General features: G+C 40.7%; 1 protein-coding gene across 2 annotated transcripts in view; it reads left to right on the top strand.

Moving 5' to 3' along the window:
* The window catches only part of unc13ba (unc-13 homolog Ba (C. elegans)), a 126,543-nt gene that overhangs the window by 3,312 nt on the left and 109,734 nt on the right, over positions 1 to 13,497 (top strand). For both annotated transcript variants that reach the window (XM_026322432.1, XM_026322431.1), the window contains exon 2: positions 9,309 to 9,338. In XM_026322432.1, coding sequence (XP_026178217.1) covers positions 9,309 to 9,338 — 30 coding nt within the window. The remainder of the gene's footprint in view (positions 1 to 9,308; positions 9,339 to 13,497) is intronic.

Here is a 13,497-nt window from a genome sequence, read left to right as displayed (position 1 = left end):
CTAAAACGGCTCAGCAGCTGTTTTCATTGATTGCCTTGAAACTCTGCTCAGACAGTCAGGCATCTTCTCTGACTCTTCCTTTTGGTGAGGTGACAACTGTACTTTCCTGTAGTGTTGTTGTCACCTCCATGATTTGGGATTTGTCCAACGCTTCCTACAACAACATTCCCGTCAGCCTCAGTTGTACTGAATTAAGATGCTATACCTGGTAACATCAGCATGTTAGCATTGTGACTGAGCTTATCGCCCTGCAAGACATTAGCACTTAGCTCACCGTGTCCAAGTGCTGCTCCCGTTTCTATCTGTGCAGCGTCAAACCTTCCAACTGAACGATGTGTGTTTATTTATTTTTAGAGTTGATTACTACAAAGTCAAATGTGGCACTATCTGTTGCTGATATCTTCACAACCATATTCATATGTTCCTGCACATTAATATTAAAAGACGGGACCACAGATGAGCATTATTCCCAATAAATTATAAATCTATGAACTAGTAGAAATAATGAATAGATAACATGTTAGAGTCACAATAAATGTAAGATGAATTGACCACAGTTGGAACAGCAAGTTTAGAAATACACATGAGGATTCAGAGGAGTTTTATTGTCATTCCAGTCAGTATTTGCATACAAGAATGAATTTGGTTGCTGAGGTCCCGGTAAAAAAAGCATCTGCAATAATAATAATAATAAGAGTAAACACAAAATAAGAAGATTTAAAGTACAGGTACTATTTAAAAATGCAGATTTTTAGGAATTGCCAGTATATACACAAACACAAAAACACTATATCTCTGATAGACAAACTCTGTGTCATATAGTAAAACACAGTTTTCCGTTTCTCTGCAGATGCATGAAGCAGGTAACTTAGTAAAAGGGGCTCATTTAGGATTAAAGTTTAGGATTGAATGTACAGCTCATTAAACTTAATGTCCGTATTTGGAGGGCAGAAATAATTTTAATCATTTTACTCCAGAGTCCAAGCTTCGTAAACTTTGCCTGTTGGATTCTCGGGACCACTTTTCTAATTAAGGTGCTCATCATCAGAGCATCCCCTCAGCTGATATTTAAAGATGGAGGATTATGTTGTGGTCACAGCTAAAACAGTTACTTTCATTATCAATTCATTTAATGATTAATAATTGACTAAATATGAATTAACTCATAAAGCATAAATTAATCGCTGGGTCTGTAAAGTGTAAGGAAATAAGAATAAATTTTCTTTTTTTTTTTAACTGGATCAGTTAAATTTTTTAAAAAATTATTAAGTTTTTTTCATTTAATCTTTCAAACAAATAAGGAAAAAAAAAGCAAATGTATTGATTTGCTGCTTTTTCTTGTCATACGTGATATTAACTTAATTATTATCATGTTTTATAGACCAAAACATTCATCAAGAAAATAATGGGAATGGAAATAATTATGAGTCATGGCAGTTTTTACTTAAAAATGAGGAAATAAATATCAGAACCACTGGTTAGTAATTTTTCCGTCTCCTATTTGATCGAGAAGTTCATAGTTTCAGCTTGAGTCGCTGATAAACCAGAGATGCAGCTCGGTGATGTGTAGTGTGGCAGCCATATAAAAACGTTAGTGGCGAAGTAGTTTTAGATCAGGACTGAGGAAAAGGTGATGCTCCCTCTCTCCGCGGACCCCCTCCCTCTCCTGGCCTCCGTGATGTGGCTCTAATTGGCTCATTATCATGCTGAAGCAGGGACACAGCAGGGAGAGAAATCTCTACTAATTTCTGATCATGAAGGGTGGTGTGAAATATACATGGGACTGTATATCAGTAGCTGTGTACAGAACTGAAGCTTCAGGTTCAGGTCTATTAGACAAGTGCAAAATAATAAATAGGCACAAAACATAAAATAAGTGTGGACCAAAAATGGCAAAAATAAATAATAACCACAAACAACACACAGTCCTAATGGTGAAATAAGACTTCTAACCCAATGACTGGAAATACATGTAAATGCATGTAAACAAAAAGAGTAAGAAAAAAATCATTTCCTAAAATTTAAATAGTAATATTGAAATTATTCTGTAACGGTTCAAATCTGTGGCGAATATTTACAGCAGGTGTATTCAACTTTCCAGCTTGTGACTGGATGAACACACCTGATCCAGGTAATCAGCAGTGGGCAGGGCAGGTATAGGTGGAAACGAGCAGGACTAGATCTCGAGGACCAGAGTTGTCCAGTCCTGATTTACAATATGTGAAAAAAAATCTCCATGTTGTTATTTAAGTTCTAAAGTACTTTAACTGCGTTGGGGTACTCTGCCTCTTTAATGACTTTTGTTTTCAGAAGAAGGTGAGATTCATTTCCAAGATGAAATTCAAATGGTGACCCAGCACTGGAGTTTTAAAGACTCAGAGTTTATATGAAAGTTATTTTGTTTCTTTAGATTATTTTATATTCCAGCTCATTGTTATTAGTCTAAACTAAAGCAGGAATTTGACACAGATTTCCTTTGCACATATTGCCAGAAAGTGACCAATGACATAGATGTTTGTGTAAAAGGCTCAACACACACGAGTCGGTGCATTTTATGACACATACACAAACACATGGGTTAGATCCACATTACTTGTTTTTATTGGGTTTGCTCGGCGAGGTCTGCAGGAGCTGTCGGTTAATGGAAGTGAGAGGGTGTTAATGACACGACCACCAGGTTTCCAGCCTCCACACACTCAAACCCACCGCGAGTCGAAGGACCAGAGCCAAAAATAGATCCACCGTCTGGCCTCCTGTAATGACACTGGTCTAGTCCAGGCTTGTCTGCCAGCTGAGCGTGCAGGTCTGCTGCTCCTGTTCTCCACTTTTTGCTGTGCCCCTGAGACAAACGAAGGATCGAAGAACACAGGATTAATGTGTTTTACTTTCCTCATACCTGGAGAATGATTTTTTCTTTCTTCTTGCACGTGTGCAGGTAGAGCAGAAGTCAGCTGGTCTCTCATCCTGACGTTAGACACTCAGCGGTCAGTTTATTAGGTACACCAAGCTAATGGCATTTCAACAAAACCTGAACATTATCACCTTCTTAAAGTGCGGATTTATTCTTGGACTGGTTGTATTAGTGTACATCCATGTATACTGTGGCTGCTAAATGTCATCCTGGGTCCTCATTAATTATTAGTCACTCCTGCAGAGAGTTTCTACTAAACAGCTGCAGTAGAGCAGGAAAAAAAAAAAAAGGGTTTGGTCTTGTTGTGCATTAATCCAAACCTGCTGGAATCAGCTTCCTCTCCAAATGTGGCCTGGTTTCACTGAAGTGGACTCTGCTGAACCAGAGGCTCAAAAACGGCCCCTGAGCTTCAAAGCCACATTTTCACATCACTTCAGAAAGATCAAACCAGAACCACCAGAGGAGCCATTAAGATGTCAGAGCTTCAGCCGGTGGAGAGGAGAATGTTCAGTACTCAGTTAATGACAAATAATCATTCTGGCTTTCTAATGTTGTCAACTGTCATTATTTCTTCAAAGCCAGGCTAAAATGACAGTCCATATCGGTGGATCTTAGCCTTGTGTACTATCTGGACATGGGTTGCTGACACTTCAATTCACTATTGATATGATGTTTGGATTTTCTAGTCCTGGGGGGCGTCATAAACATCAACAAAGAAGTAAATAAGTGACAGATAATATTCCTAATACAGTATGTTATGGACGTACAGTTGGAGTCTTTACTCTTTGCTTCATGGGTAAATGTGTTCGAGTGGCTGATAGTGCGGATGTGTCTGTTTTACTCTGGTCTATGCATCGGTGCTGAGCTGATTGCTGAAGCTGGATGCCAGTTTAAACCATATTAATGGTGGGCCATCTGTAGCATAGACGCACATTACAGATGTGAGCATGACATAATAATTCTCATACAGTGCAGTTCCTCGCCAGCAGGTTTAATCTAATCCACGACTCGTCACGTGAGCATCAGTCTGTTGTTTTCCCCAATAAACTGCTTCACTCTATTAATCACGTCAAAAGGGTCGAGACGCTCCATAAGATAAAAAGTTTGCTGTTTTCAATTTTTGCTGGTTAAAGGAAAAACACTTTCCTGCACTTTCCCACTAAACCAGCTCTCCTTGTTATCCGTGCACAGTACAATGCAGTGGGGTCTGGTAGATTTGGGCCCTGCTTAAGGCATTAGACCTGAGGGATTATCCCACCAGCCAGCCGCTCGGTCACCAGCAGCACGCATCGTCTCCTACAGTCGCTGCGGCGGACACGTGACTGATATCTGGCCTGCTTTACTGCCTCCGATGAGGCTTACGTCCCCATGGCCCAGAGGGATGCTGACCTCTGCTATCACTGAAATGTGACACTGACCGTTGTATTAATTCTCCTGACTAACGGAGCGATTGTAACACTCTGCTGCTGTACGGTCCACTGCGGAAATCCACTGATTTGATTTTTTGATTTATTATTTACCCAGAAGTGTAGACTTTATTTATGGTGGCCCAACATCTGACATTTGAGAACCAGCCGCAAAATCTCATGGGTTCAAAAGCTGCAGTGAGTGAACGAAGTAATGTCTTCGAGGCCATACGGCTGCACCTGAACGCATCATGCATCAACATTTGGGTGGAGGCAGTTGTATTTCACTGGGCCATCAAAAGTAATTCTATGAATAGATGTATATTTGGCCCAGGACGTCATTGTCCCTATTTTATGATGGGGCACCCTAAAACATTTGCTGAGAATCATCTGTCAGAATAATATTTGTTGTCATTGTCACGAAATTTACAGGAGACGTTTCTGCTTCACAGTGAAGAATCTTTTTTTTTTTTTCTCTTGGTTTTTCTGTGCTGCGTGTTAACGTGTGACCAGAATGACCGACTTGATGCTTTAAAATATGTTGTGTGATGCATTATATCAACGTGGGAGGTGAGACTTGACAGTTGGCATCTGCCAGTTGTGTAATGACTCTCAGAGATAGTCATAGTCGCCCTATCAACAAAATAGGAAGTGTGTATTTTTGTCATGTCAGTCATAAGCTGCAATGTCGTGAAAACCATTTGTTCAGAATCTGTAATTCTGATGATGTGAGTTACATTTGATGATTCTCTTCTTTCCCTTTTTTGCAGAGAGTAAAATAAAAATTGTAAACTGCAGTTTACTTTGACAGTTTCTATAGGCAGAATAGTTATTTTATTTATACATTTACACAGTAACACATCATAAAGACCAAATATTCAGCCTGTGCACCACAAGGGGCTTCAACAACATCTCAACACAAATAAATGCTGGACAGCAAATCCCCACCAGCTTCAGTGATGCTCAGACTCTGTTCTCCAATTAACCAAAAACAATTAATTGCCACCTTGGGATCAATTAAACCACATAACAAATGATAACAAATGAAAAGCAAACCATCAGTTTGTCTGACGACGCCCTGAAACGAACTGGTGTCCCTCTACACAGCTTCTGACTGGAGAACCATCAGGTGTTAATGCAGCAGGCTGACTCTGGCTCTTCATGCAGAACTAACAGGTTTTGTAATAAAAGTAAGAAAACCTCATTGAAAACCACATGAAAGTAGTGCAGATGACTAAAAATCGTAACATTACATTGCAGAGTGCTGTATGGTTCACTCCATGTGTCTAGATCTAGATTTACATCTTATTTTAATTTTCTTTATTTGATTTAAATTTATTTTATGTTAAATGTCTTTGTTTTTAGATGCTCTTTTCCATGCTTTTAATGTAATTATATACCTTGTAAAGCACTTTGAATTGCGTAGTGTATGAATGGTGCTATACAAATAAATTTGCCTTGCCTTGCCTCTAGATAAGGATCGTAGATTAGTCCGTTAAAACACAGTGTCCTACCCATGGCACATTTTGGCTTTGACAGCTCCACTGAAGGTGAAACTCTCTTTACTCTTTATTCTTCAAAATAGCACAGGTAGCTCATTTTAGTGGCATTATAAACAACTTTAACACAGAATTGGTTTAGACTTGATGTAAATTTTATTTTTCTTACATCTGTATCATATTTAAGCCTCAGTAATCTTGGTTCTCTTATGTATATTTTGATTTATTGGGTGTAAAATTTAAAATTACTTTTTTAAAAGAGACCAGGGGTTATGAGTGCAATAATCAAAACAGTAGCATATTTTTTTATTTTCAGTACATTATTTTTGAGCTTGGACGCAAAAGTGGGTGGTGTGGATGGTTAGTTCTGCTGCTCACATCAAGAAAGTCTGGGGTTTGAATCCCACTCGAACCAGGACTTTGCTGTGGAGTGTGCATGTTCTCCCCGTGTCTCGTGGAGAGCACATCCAGCACCATGGACAGAGGCAGAGACCCAGAACCCTCATCAGTTTAACTGATTGAGTGATGGGAGCACTTTAATATCAAATGTTATAAGAAGATAAGATAGAGCCTGATGATGGCAGTGGGGGTGAAGGATCTCCTGTATGGTTCAGTCCTGCAGCTCAGTGAGGTGAATCATCCACTGCAGCTGCTTCTCTGCTCCATCAGGATGTTGCCAAGGGGATGGTCAGTGTGTTCCAGGATGGTCTCTACCTTTGTCTGTGAGCATCTCTCCACCACAGCCTCCTGAGAGTCCAGCCTCATTCAAGTCACTTTTTGGACCAGTTTGTCCAGCTGCCTTGCATCTGTCTGCTTTATGCTGCCTCCCCAGCAGACTGCAGCATCAAACAGAACGCTGGCTGCCATAGTTTGGTAAAACATGTGGTGCAGCATCTTCCTGCAGATATCCAAGAACCTAAGCCATGTTAGGAAGAAAAGTGATCTGTGCCCTTTTTTATATAGAACATCTGTGGTCAGTGACCAGTCCAACTTATTGTCCAGGTGCACACCTAGATATTTACAGGCCTGGACCACTTTAATGTCTGCACCACAGATTTTGACTGGATTAGGACTGGGCTTAGACCTTCAAAAATCCACTACCATCTCCTTGGTCTCCTTGTCCAGCAGAAGGCAGTTTTTGTGACTCCAGTCACTGAAGGATTTTATCAGGCCTCCCCTTCCTGTCTGTTCCTGATACATGCAACAATTGCAGTATCATCGGAATATTTCTGAACGTGGCAACACTCAGAACTGTATGTGAGGTCTGTACAGTGTGTAAAGGAATGGGGCCAAAACAGTCCCCTGTGCTGATCAAAACTGTACCGGAGAGGGAGTTTCCCAGCCTGATGATGGACTGTGACCTTTCTGTCAGGTAATCTGTGATCCTGGAAACAAGCAGGGGTCCACCCTCATCCCTTTCAGTGTGTCTCTGAGGATGATTGGTTGGATGGTGTTGAACGCACTTGAAAAATCAAAGACCATGATCCTCACATAACCTGCAGGTTCTTCCAGATAAGATGCAGAGGACAACGTCAGCCTCAGCACCAGCATCTTACTGTGTTTTTAAAAAATGTATTTAAAAAATGCGGATAGTGTTTTTACTCCTCTCTTCACTGAGGTTCAGTAGCTTCATTGTGAACCTCTCTCACAGTACCAGACCATTCACACAGGTGTTGTCAGTGCCCGGTTGGCGCTCGACCAATGAGGCCACTGGCTTTCCTGCGAGCCTCTGCCAGACCGGCACGAGTGGCACACAGGGCAAGCTGTGCTGACAGCCCTAAGGCAAATGACCAGTTAATGATCTTTGTCTGTTTCGCTCATCGCATCTCACACTTTCGAGCTGTGATTGAATAAACGTATTGATCTCAGTGAGAATATGCTTTTAAATGTGATTTAAATAACCAAATTACCTTAAAAATGCAATAAACCTTGCATTTGGTGAAATGTCTTTAACATGTCTCCAGGGGAGCTAATTGAATTGTAAATCAATGTCAGTGACTTTCTTGCCTAAAGCCCAGCACACATTGGCATTTCAAGACACTCTGGCATTTCAGGGCATTTTGTGTTGGGTCGTGTGACCGATCTCACGGCTGTTGTTAGAAACTCACTTCATTTTTCCAAAATATTCACAATATCACTGTAAATTATTTTGTCAGTGCTCAGACTTTTGCATGTTACTGTCTTACGATTTGTCCGTGTGTTGGTTTAATGAACTACTAGGACAGAACAACAGAACAACTGGGTACAGTAAATACTCAACCTGCTAAAACTATGGAAAAAGATGCCATTTTTGGCTCTTAGTCTTTGTTGTTATATTTGTTAGTTATAAGGGCTGAGGTGGTTTCTCCATAAATACAGTGATAAAGACGCCCTGTGTTACTGAAATAATTCTCGTTCTTCTTCTTTCTGTTATTACAAATGTGTCACACTGTAAGCGAAGCATTTGTCCACCCACAGGATAAATCATTAACCCATCACTGTGTCATACCCATGAATGGTTCCCGTGAGTGTTTGTGTGGCTCGATAAGTCAATATTTATGTATTTATCAGACTGTGTCCATTGTCTTTTCACAACTCATTTTCTTGTTGCTTATTGAGTCACACATTTTGACTCCATCCATTACCTACACTGCTCAGTGCCAATACAGACACATGGTTTATGTTTTCATAATGGGCTCACTCAGAACAAATGATGCAGAAACAACAGCTCACAGTAACTAGGGAAGCTGCAGCACGTTAATAAAGTTCATTTTCTGCAACCAATCATGACAAACAGGTTTCAACAATTGCATATTACATTTTCTTCATTAAGAATCATTATTTAATGGTTCATTAAAATATATATATAATTTAATGCTTCTGCATTCAAGTAATTAGTTTAACAAATGTTATTACAAGAATGTTTTTAGCATGCCATCCTAACGCTGTGTGCGATCAGTACAGTAACGATCTGTTGTCAGTGGTTTCCAACCCTGGTCCTCAAGGACCCCTGCCCTGCTTGTTTCCCAACTGTCCCTGCCGTACCCACAGCTGATTACCTGGACCAGGTGTGTTCAGCCAATCAGAAGTGGGAAGTGCAGGGGGAAGCCTTGAGGACCAGGATTGGGAACCACTGGTCTATGCAGTATTGGTCTTAGTACACAAATACAGTATGGTAGAAGTTTTAAGCCACTTCCAAATGGTTGTTGTGGATCATCAGCTTCTTTTTATTGTGCCACAATCAATATTTCATGGTGTCTGATAAACATTTGATGTAATTTAAACTGTGTCCTGTGCCTACCTGACCCCAGTTCAGTTCAGTGTTCAGAGGACAAACAAAACAATGGGTAAACTTTGCTCAAAGATAACACAGATGGAAATAATGTGCTCAGGTTAACAGGTTCATATAGGAGAACAACAAGAAATTGCTAAAATGATGAGGGTAAATATTATGAACAAACTGTGCATATTGTTTCCTGTGACTAATCTGTGTTTTTGCTTTTTCTCTTCCAGTAAAGAAAGCAAAACTCCACGGGCCTCCAGGTAAGAAGCTGTTCTCTGTCAGTCTTAAACAACACCTGAACAGGAGAGCGTACACCAGGGCTGAGGGCTGATATATAAAGCTTGTAACGTTCTCATTGTGTGTTGCAATGCTGAGATTTGCTAACTGCTGCAGATGGAAATGTCATTAGATTTGCACACACAAGTCGTATTGGAGCAGCACAGTTTTGACCTGGTGCTAGATATTAGTCATTGGATCACCAAGTCGTTTCATTTCATCCTAAGGGGAACATGAATGTCTGTGCCAACTTACATGCCAAGCTATTTCACTCAAAACGACAAATGTTGGCCTCATGGTGGCGCCAGAGGAAAAGTGAAGGGACAACGTCACGGTTCATTGTCTGGGAACCACGAATGTCTATAATATATCTTTTGTCCATCCAGATGTTGAGATATTTCTGAGGGAAAAACCATTTGGCAAAAGTTTTTTTAGATTTGCAAATAAAAAACAACGTTCCCTATAAGCAAAGGTGGAAGTAGTGTTTCATTAAAACGTCACAGGGAGGAGACTCTTTATATTCCATGTGCTGTCAGTCAACAGTTGATAACATTAATTATTTGAACCCAGACGTTTTCCCTTTACTTCATCTTGTCGTTCTGTCATGGGGCCGTGCAGCACCAACCTTTGCTGAGCTTTCTTTAAACATGGCTGTGATGTCCCACACTGGTTTATTTCAGCTTTCTACTGGTCAGAGCGTAGATGTTAGAGATTGTATGCATCTCTTATCCCTGTCGCTCTGCAGTGATTCTCACGGCGTTTGATTCTGCTTGGTCATGAACTTGCATATGCTCTGAAGAGCAGCTGTAAAGAGAAGAACAAAGATTTGCTGAACAGTTTCTTTTCAGGGATGAAGCATCAGCCAGTTAAAAATAAGACTCCGTCTTTTCGTCCACCTTTCTTCCTCTGCGCCTTGTTTTTTTTTTTTTTGTTTGTTTTTTTTTTACCTCTTTGGTGGCTGCAGCTGTTCGTCCTTCCACCTCCAGGCGAAGATGAGGGGAGAACAACAGCCATGAGTGGGAGAATGAGAAATCAAGCTGGAGGAGGCGTGATGAAAATCAATAGATCATCATAGACAAAGGGTCACCTGCTATTCTGAAATGACAATGTGTCATCCCATCATAGAGGAGAAGATAGAGACAAATCCCTCAGTGCTTTTCAGACACTCCAGATGCAGGAGATGTTTTGTCATTGGCTGCCTCTGGCCTCTGAGTTTCAGAACGGAAGGACCAGATTTAATTGGTCCTCCCAGGGTTCATAAAATCAGACTTTGATATGGTCCATGATTGACGATGATCCTGTCATACCATCATAGCTACTGTCAGAGTGCCCTGTAATTCATTGATTTTATTGCTACTGGTAATGTATACGGTCAAACTAATTCACACTAAAAACAAACTGCACACCTATAAAGGGAAACTCCAGGGACTTTAAAACTCAGCAGCCCTTCTCTGGACCTTGAAATTCTTTGGAGGAGTTCTACATGTAGAGAAAATGGACCTGATCGTTTGCATCTTGACATGGTATACGTCTATTATTAGATTATCTGTGTAACGTGTTGGAGCGGCTGTTTGGTAACGTCCAGTCATACTAGAGTCGCCCTTTAAAACCTGACTCTTGCAGATCCCACCGTCACCCCCTGTATCGCTGCCTTGACGTTCCTGACATCTAATGTTGATTTGTTTGTTTCCAGCAAAATCCTGGCTGCTGCTTTCAGTCACTAATTTCTGCCAAATTGATCATTTGTTTTGAATGTTCAATTCTTTGATGTTAGTATTTTAATTTAGCTGACACCAAAGTGGACTCATCATGAAACTTGATGAGTTTCCTCAGCTGGTGGCGGTACCAGAGACATTTCTGTTCAGGACCAGATGATCAGAAATGTGTGTAATGTAAAGATTATAGACTGAATACAATCAAAACCTGAATAAGACTCAAAAAATGACAAAACAAATATTTACGTGAAGTGGTTAATACTAGAAATTATAAAAAAAATACAATGGAGCAACAAGGATTATACAAGTAAGCAGGGGAACAAATAGACCAGTCATTCTCTGGGTGTTTATATTTTCCTCTCAGCTGAAGCAGAAATTTGTCTATTTGTCTATAATTAGCAATTTTGCAGAGCTGAAATTGCTTAGACCAAATAACCCAGTTAGGTGTTTTTATTTCAGTGCTGATCTACACTGCTCTCGTCTTATTTTAAATCACACACACACACACACACACACACACACACACACACACACACACAGATTTTTTTTTTTTTTTACATCTACTTTTCCTCTGTGAAAACAGGTGATGCAGACTATACCCAGGATGCCGTTCTGTCACATGACATGGTTATCAGGCTCAGGTCTGACACAACTAATGTAGAGTTTGTCCCAGTCTAATGCCCCAGTTTGGGAAACATGATCTGATTTATCTTAATAGTAAGAAGCAATAGATTCTGAGCCTGGGGGAGCTGGCTGCTGTCCCATGGCCCTCCTGAAGCCCCAGTGGTGGACGACCCCGGGGAGATGTTTCTCATACATGTGCCACTTTTTTAGTTTATAACATCGAAGTGATATTTTCACTGTGGCTCTGCAGACCCCGATGTCAGGTGGGGTCTTGGTCTGGTTCGTTGTGTGCTAATGATTTTGCTGATTGCCAAGTTTATCATTTAGCTCTATAAGCAGGTCAAACCTTTTGAACAGTTGTCATAAGCCTGTGTGATACCTGTAAGATCAGTGCTGACACAGACGCAACAAATGGCCGAACCAGACTAAGACACTACCTGACGTCAGGGTCAGCAGAGCCACAAAAGCCATAAAATGTCACTTCGATCTTATAAACTAAAAAGGTGGCACATATATGAGAAACAAATCCCTGAGGCTAATTCAAATCAGGCCAAGTGTGCTTGAGTCTGTCCTAAAATGGTCACTGTGCAGATGAAAAACTCTCCTAGTTTAGGTAAAACCTCTTTTCTCTGGCAGCACAACATTTTTTACCCCACTAGTGATACAGATCTGAGAAAGCAATGTTCTTTAGCATTACAGCTCCACTTGAAACAAAATATGAAAAGAATCCTGATACAGCGGAGGTGTGTGTTGCTTTGTATTAGGAATGACAGAAAAAATTTGCCTTTGAGCACCAAGATCTACCAAAATGAGAACATGCAAACTCCACATAGAAAGGCCCCTGATGGGTTTCAAACCAGGAACCTTCTTGCTGTGAGGCAACAGTGCTAACCACTAACTCACCGTGCTGCCCCTAATTTAACTCAATGCTCACTTTTTCTCTGGTTGAGCTGGTGCAAATCGGTGATATATATGTTGTGGCACTGAAATGAAATGAAAACCCGGCTTGAGTCATTATGTCACTATCTGTACTTGCAAATCTCTGGATTTGAGCAGTGGGTTTTTAATCAGAGGGAAACTAGTTTGAATCTCAAAGCGCTTTGGGGAAATAATCTTGGTAGGACATGTGAGTGAGGAATACTAAAGGAGGAGGAGGAGGAGGAGGAGGAGGAGCATGAAGTGAACCTTGCTTAAGAAGTCATTAACCTTGAATGACAGGCCCGTCTTCAGGTGTGGTTGAACAGGGAATTGTCTAAATCGTGTAGTTGTTCATAGCAGCTGCCTCATCTCACTGTGATGGTCCACTACAGCCTAATGAATGCAGAGGAATCCCTGACAGTAGTGAGGCAGCTGTGTTGCAGCGCTGAACTGCTGTGCTGTCGGACTTACTGCAGACCCACCAACACAGTGATGTAGTCGTGGCGTTACCGTATATTTTAGTTTTAGTCTGTTTTTAATGTCATTGTTTATGCAGTTTGTAAGCTAAGCATTAATTGTTCAGGGTGTTGCTGATGCTTTTTCTTCCTACTCCTAGTGGGGCATCAACTCTCCTGTCTGATTTCTAACATACTGAGCGTAGGCTTGTGGAGGAAACCAAAACGTTTCAACAGTAGTGTCTTGTCTTCTCAAGAAGTGTCCCAGATAAACATCAGTGTTAATGTTTTAGGGTTTGGTTTGTGTCCCCCTGATGGATGTAAACCTCCTATGACTGGTCAGTGGGGTGTGTTGTTATGTTACATATAATCATTTGGTTGAATGTTAGAAGTTCAGATTGTTGCAGGTTTAATTATTTGAGTTGTGACCT

This window comes from Mastacembelus armatus, chromosome 9 (genome assembly GCF_900324485.2).
Source record: "Mastacembelus armatus chromosome 9, fMasArm1.2, whole genome shotgun sequence".
Classification (NCBI taxonomy): Eukaryota; Metazoa; Chordata; class Actinopteri; order Synbranchiformes; family Mastacembelidae; genus Mastacembelus; species Mastacembelus armatus.
The sequence above is the reverse complement of the archived record's forward strand: the minus strand, read 5'-3'. Positions and strand labels throughout refer to the sequence as shown.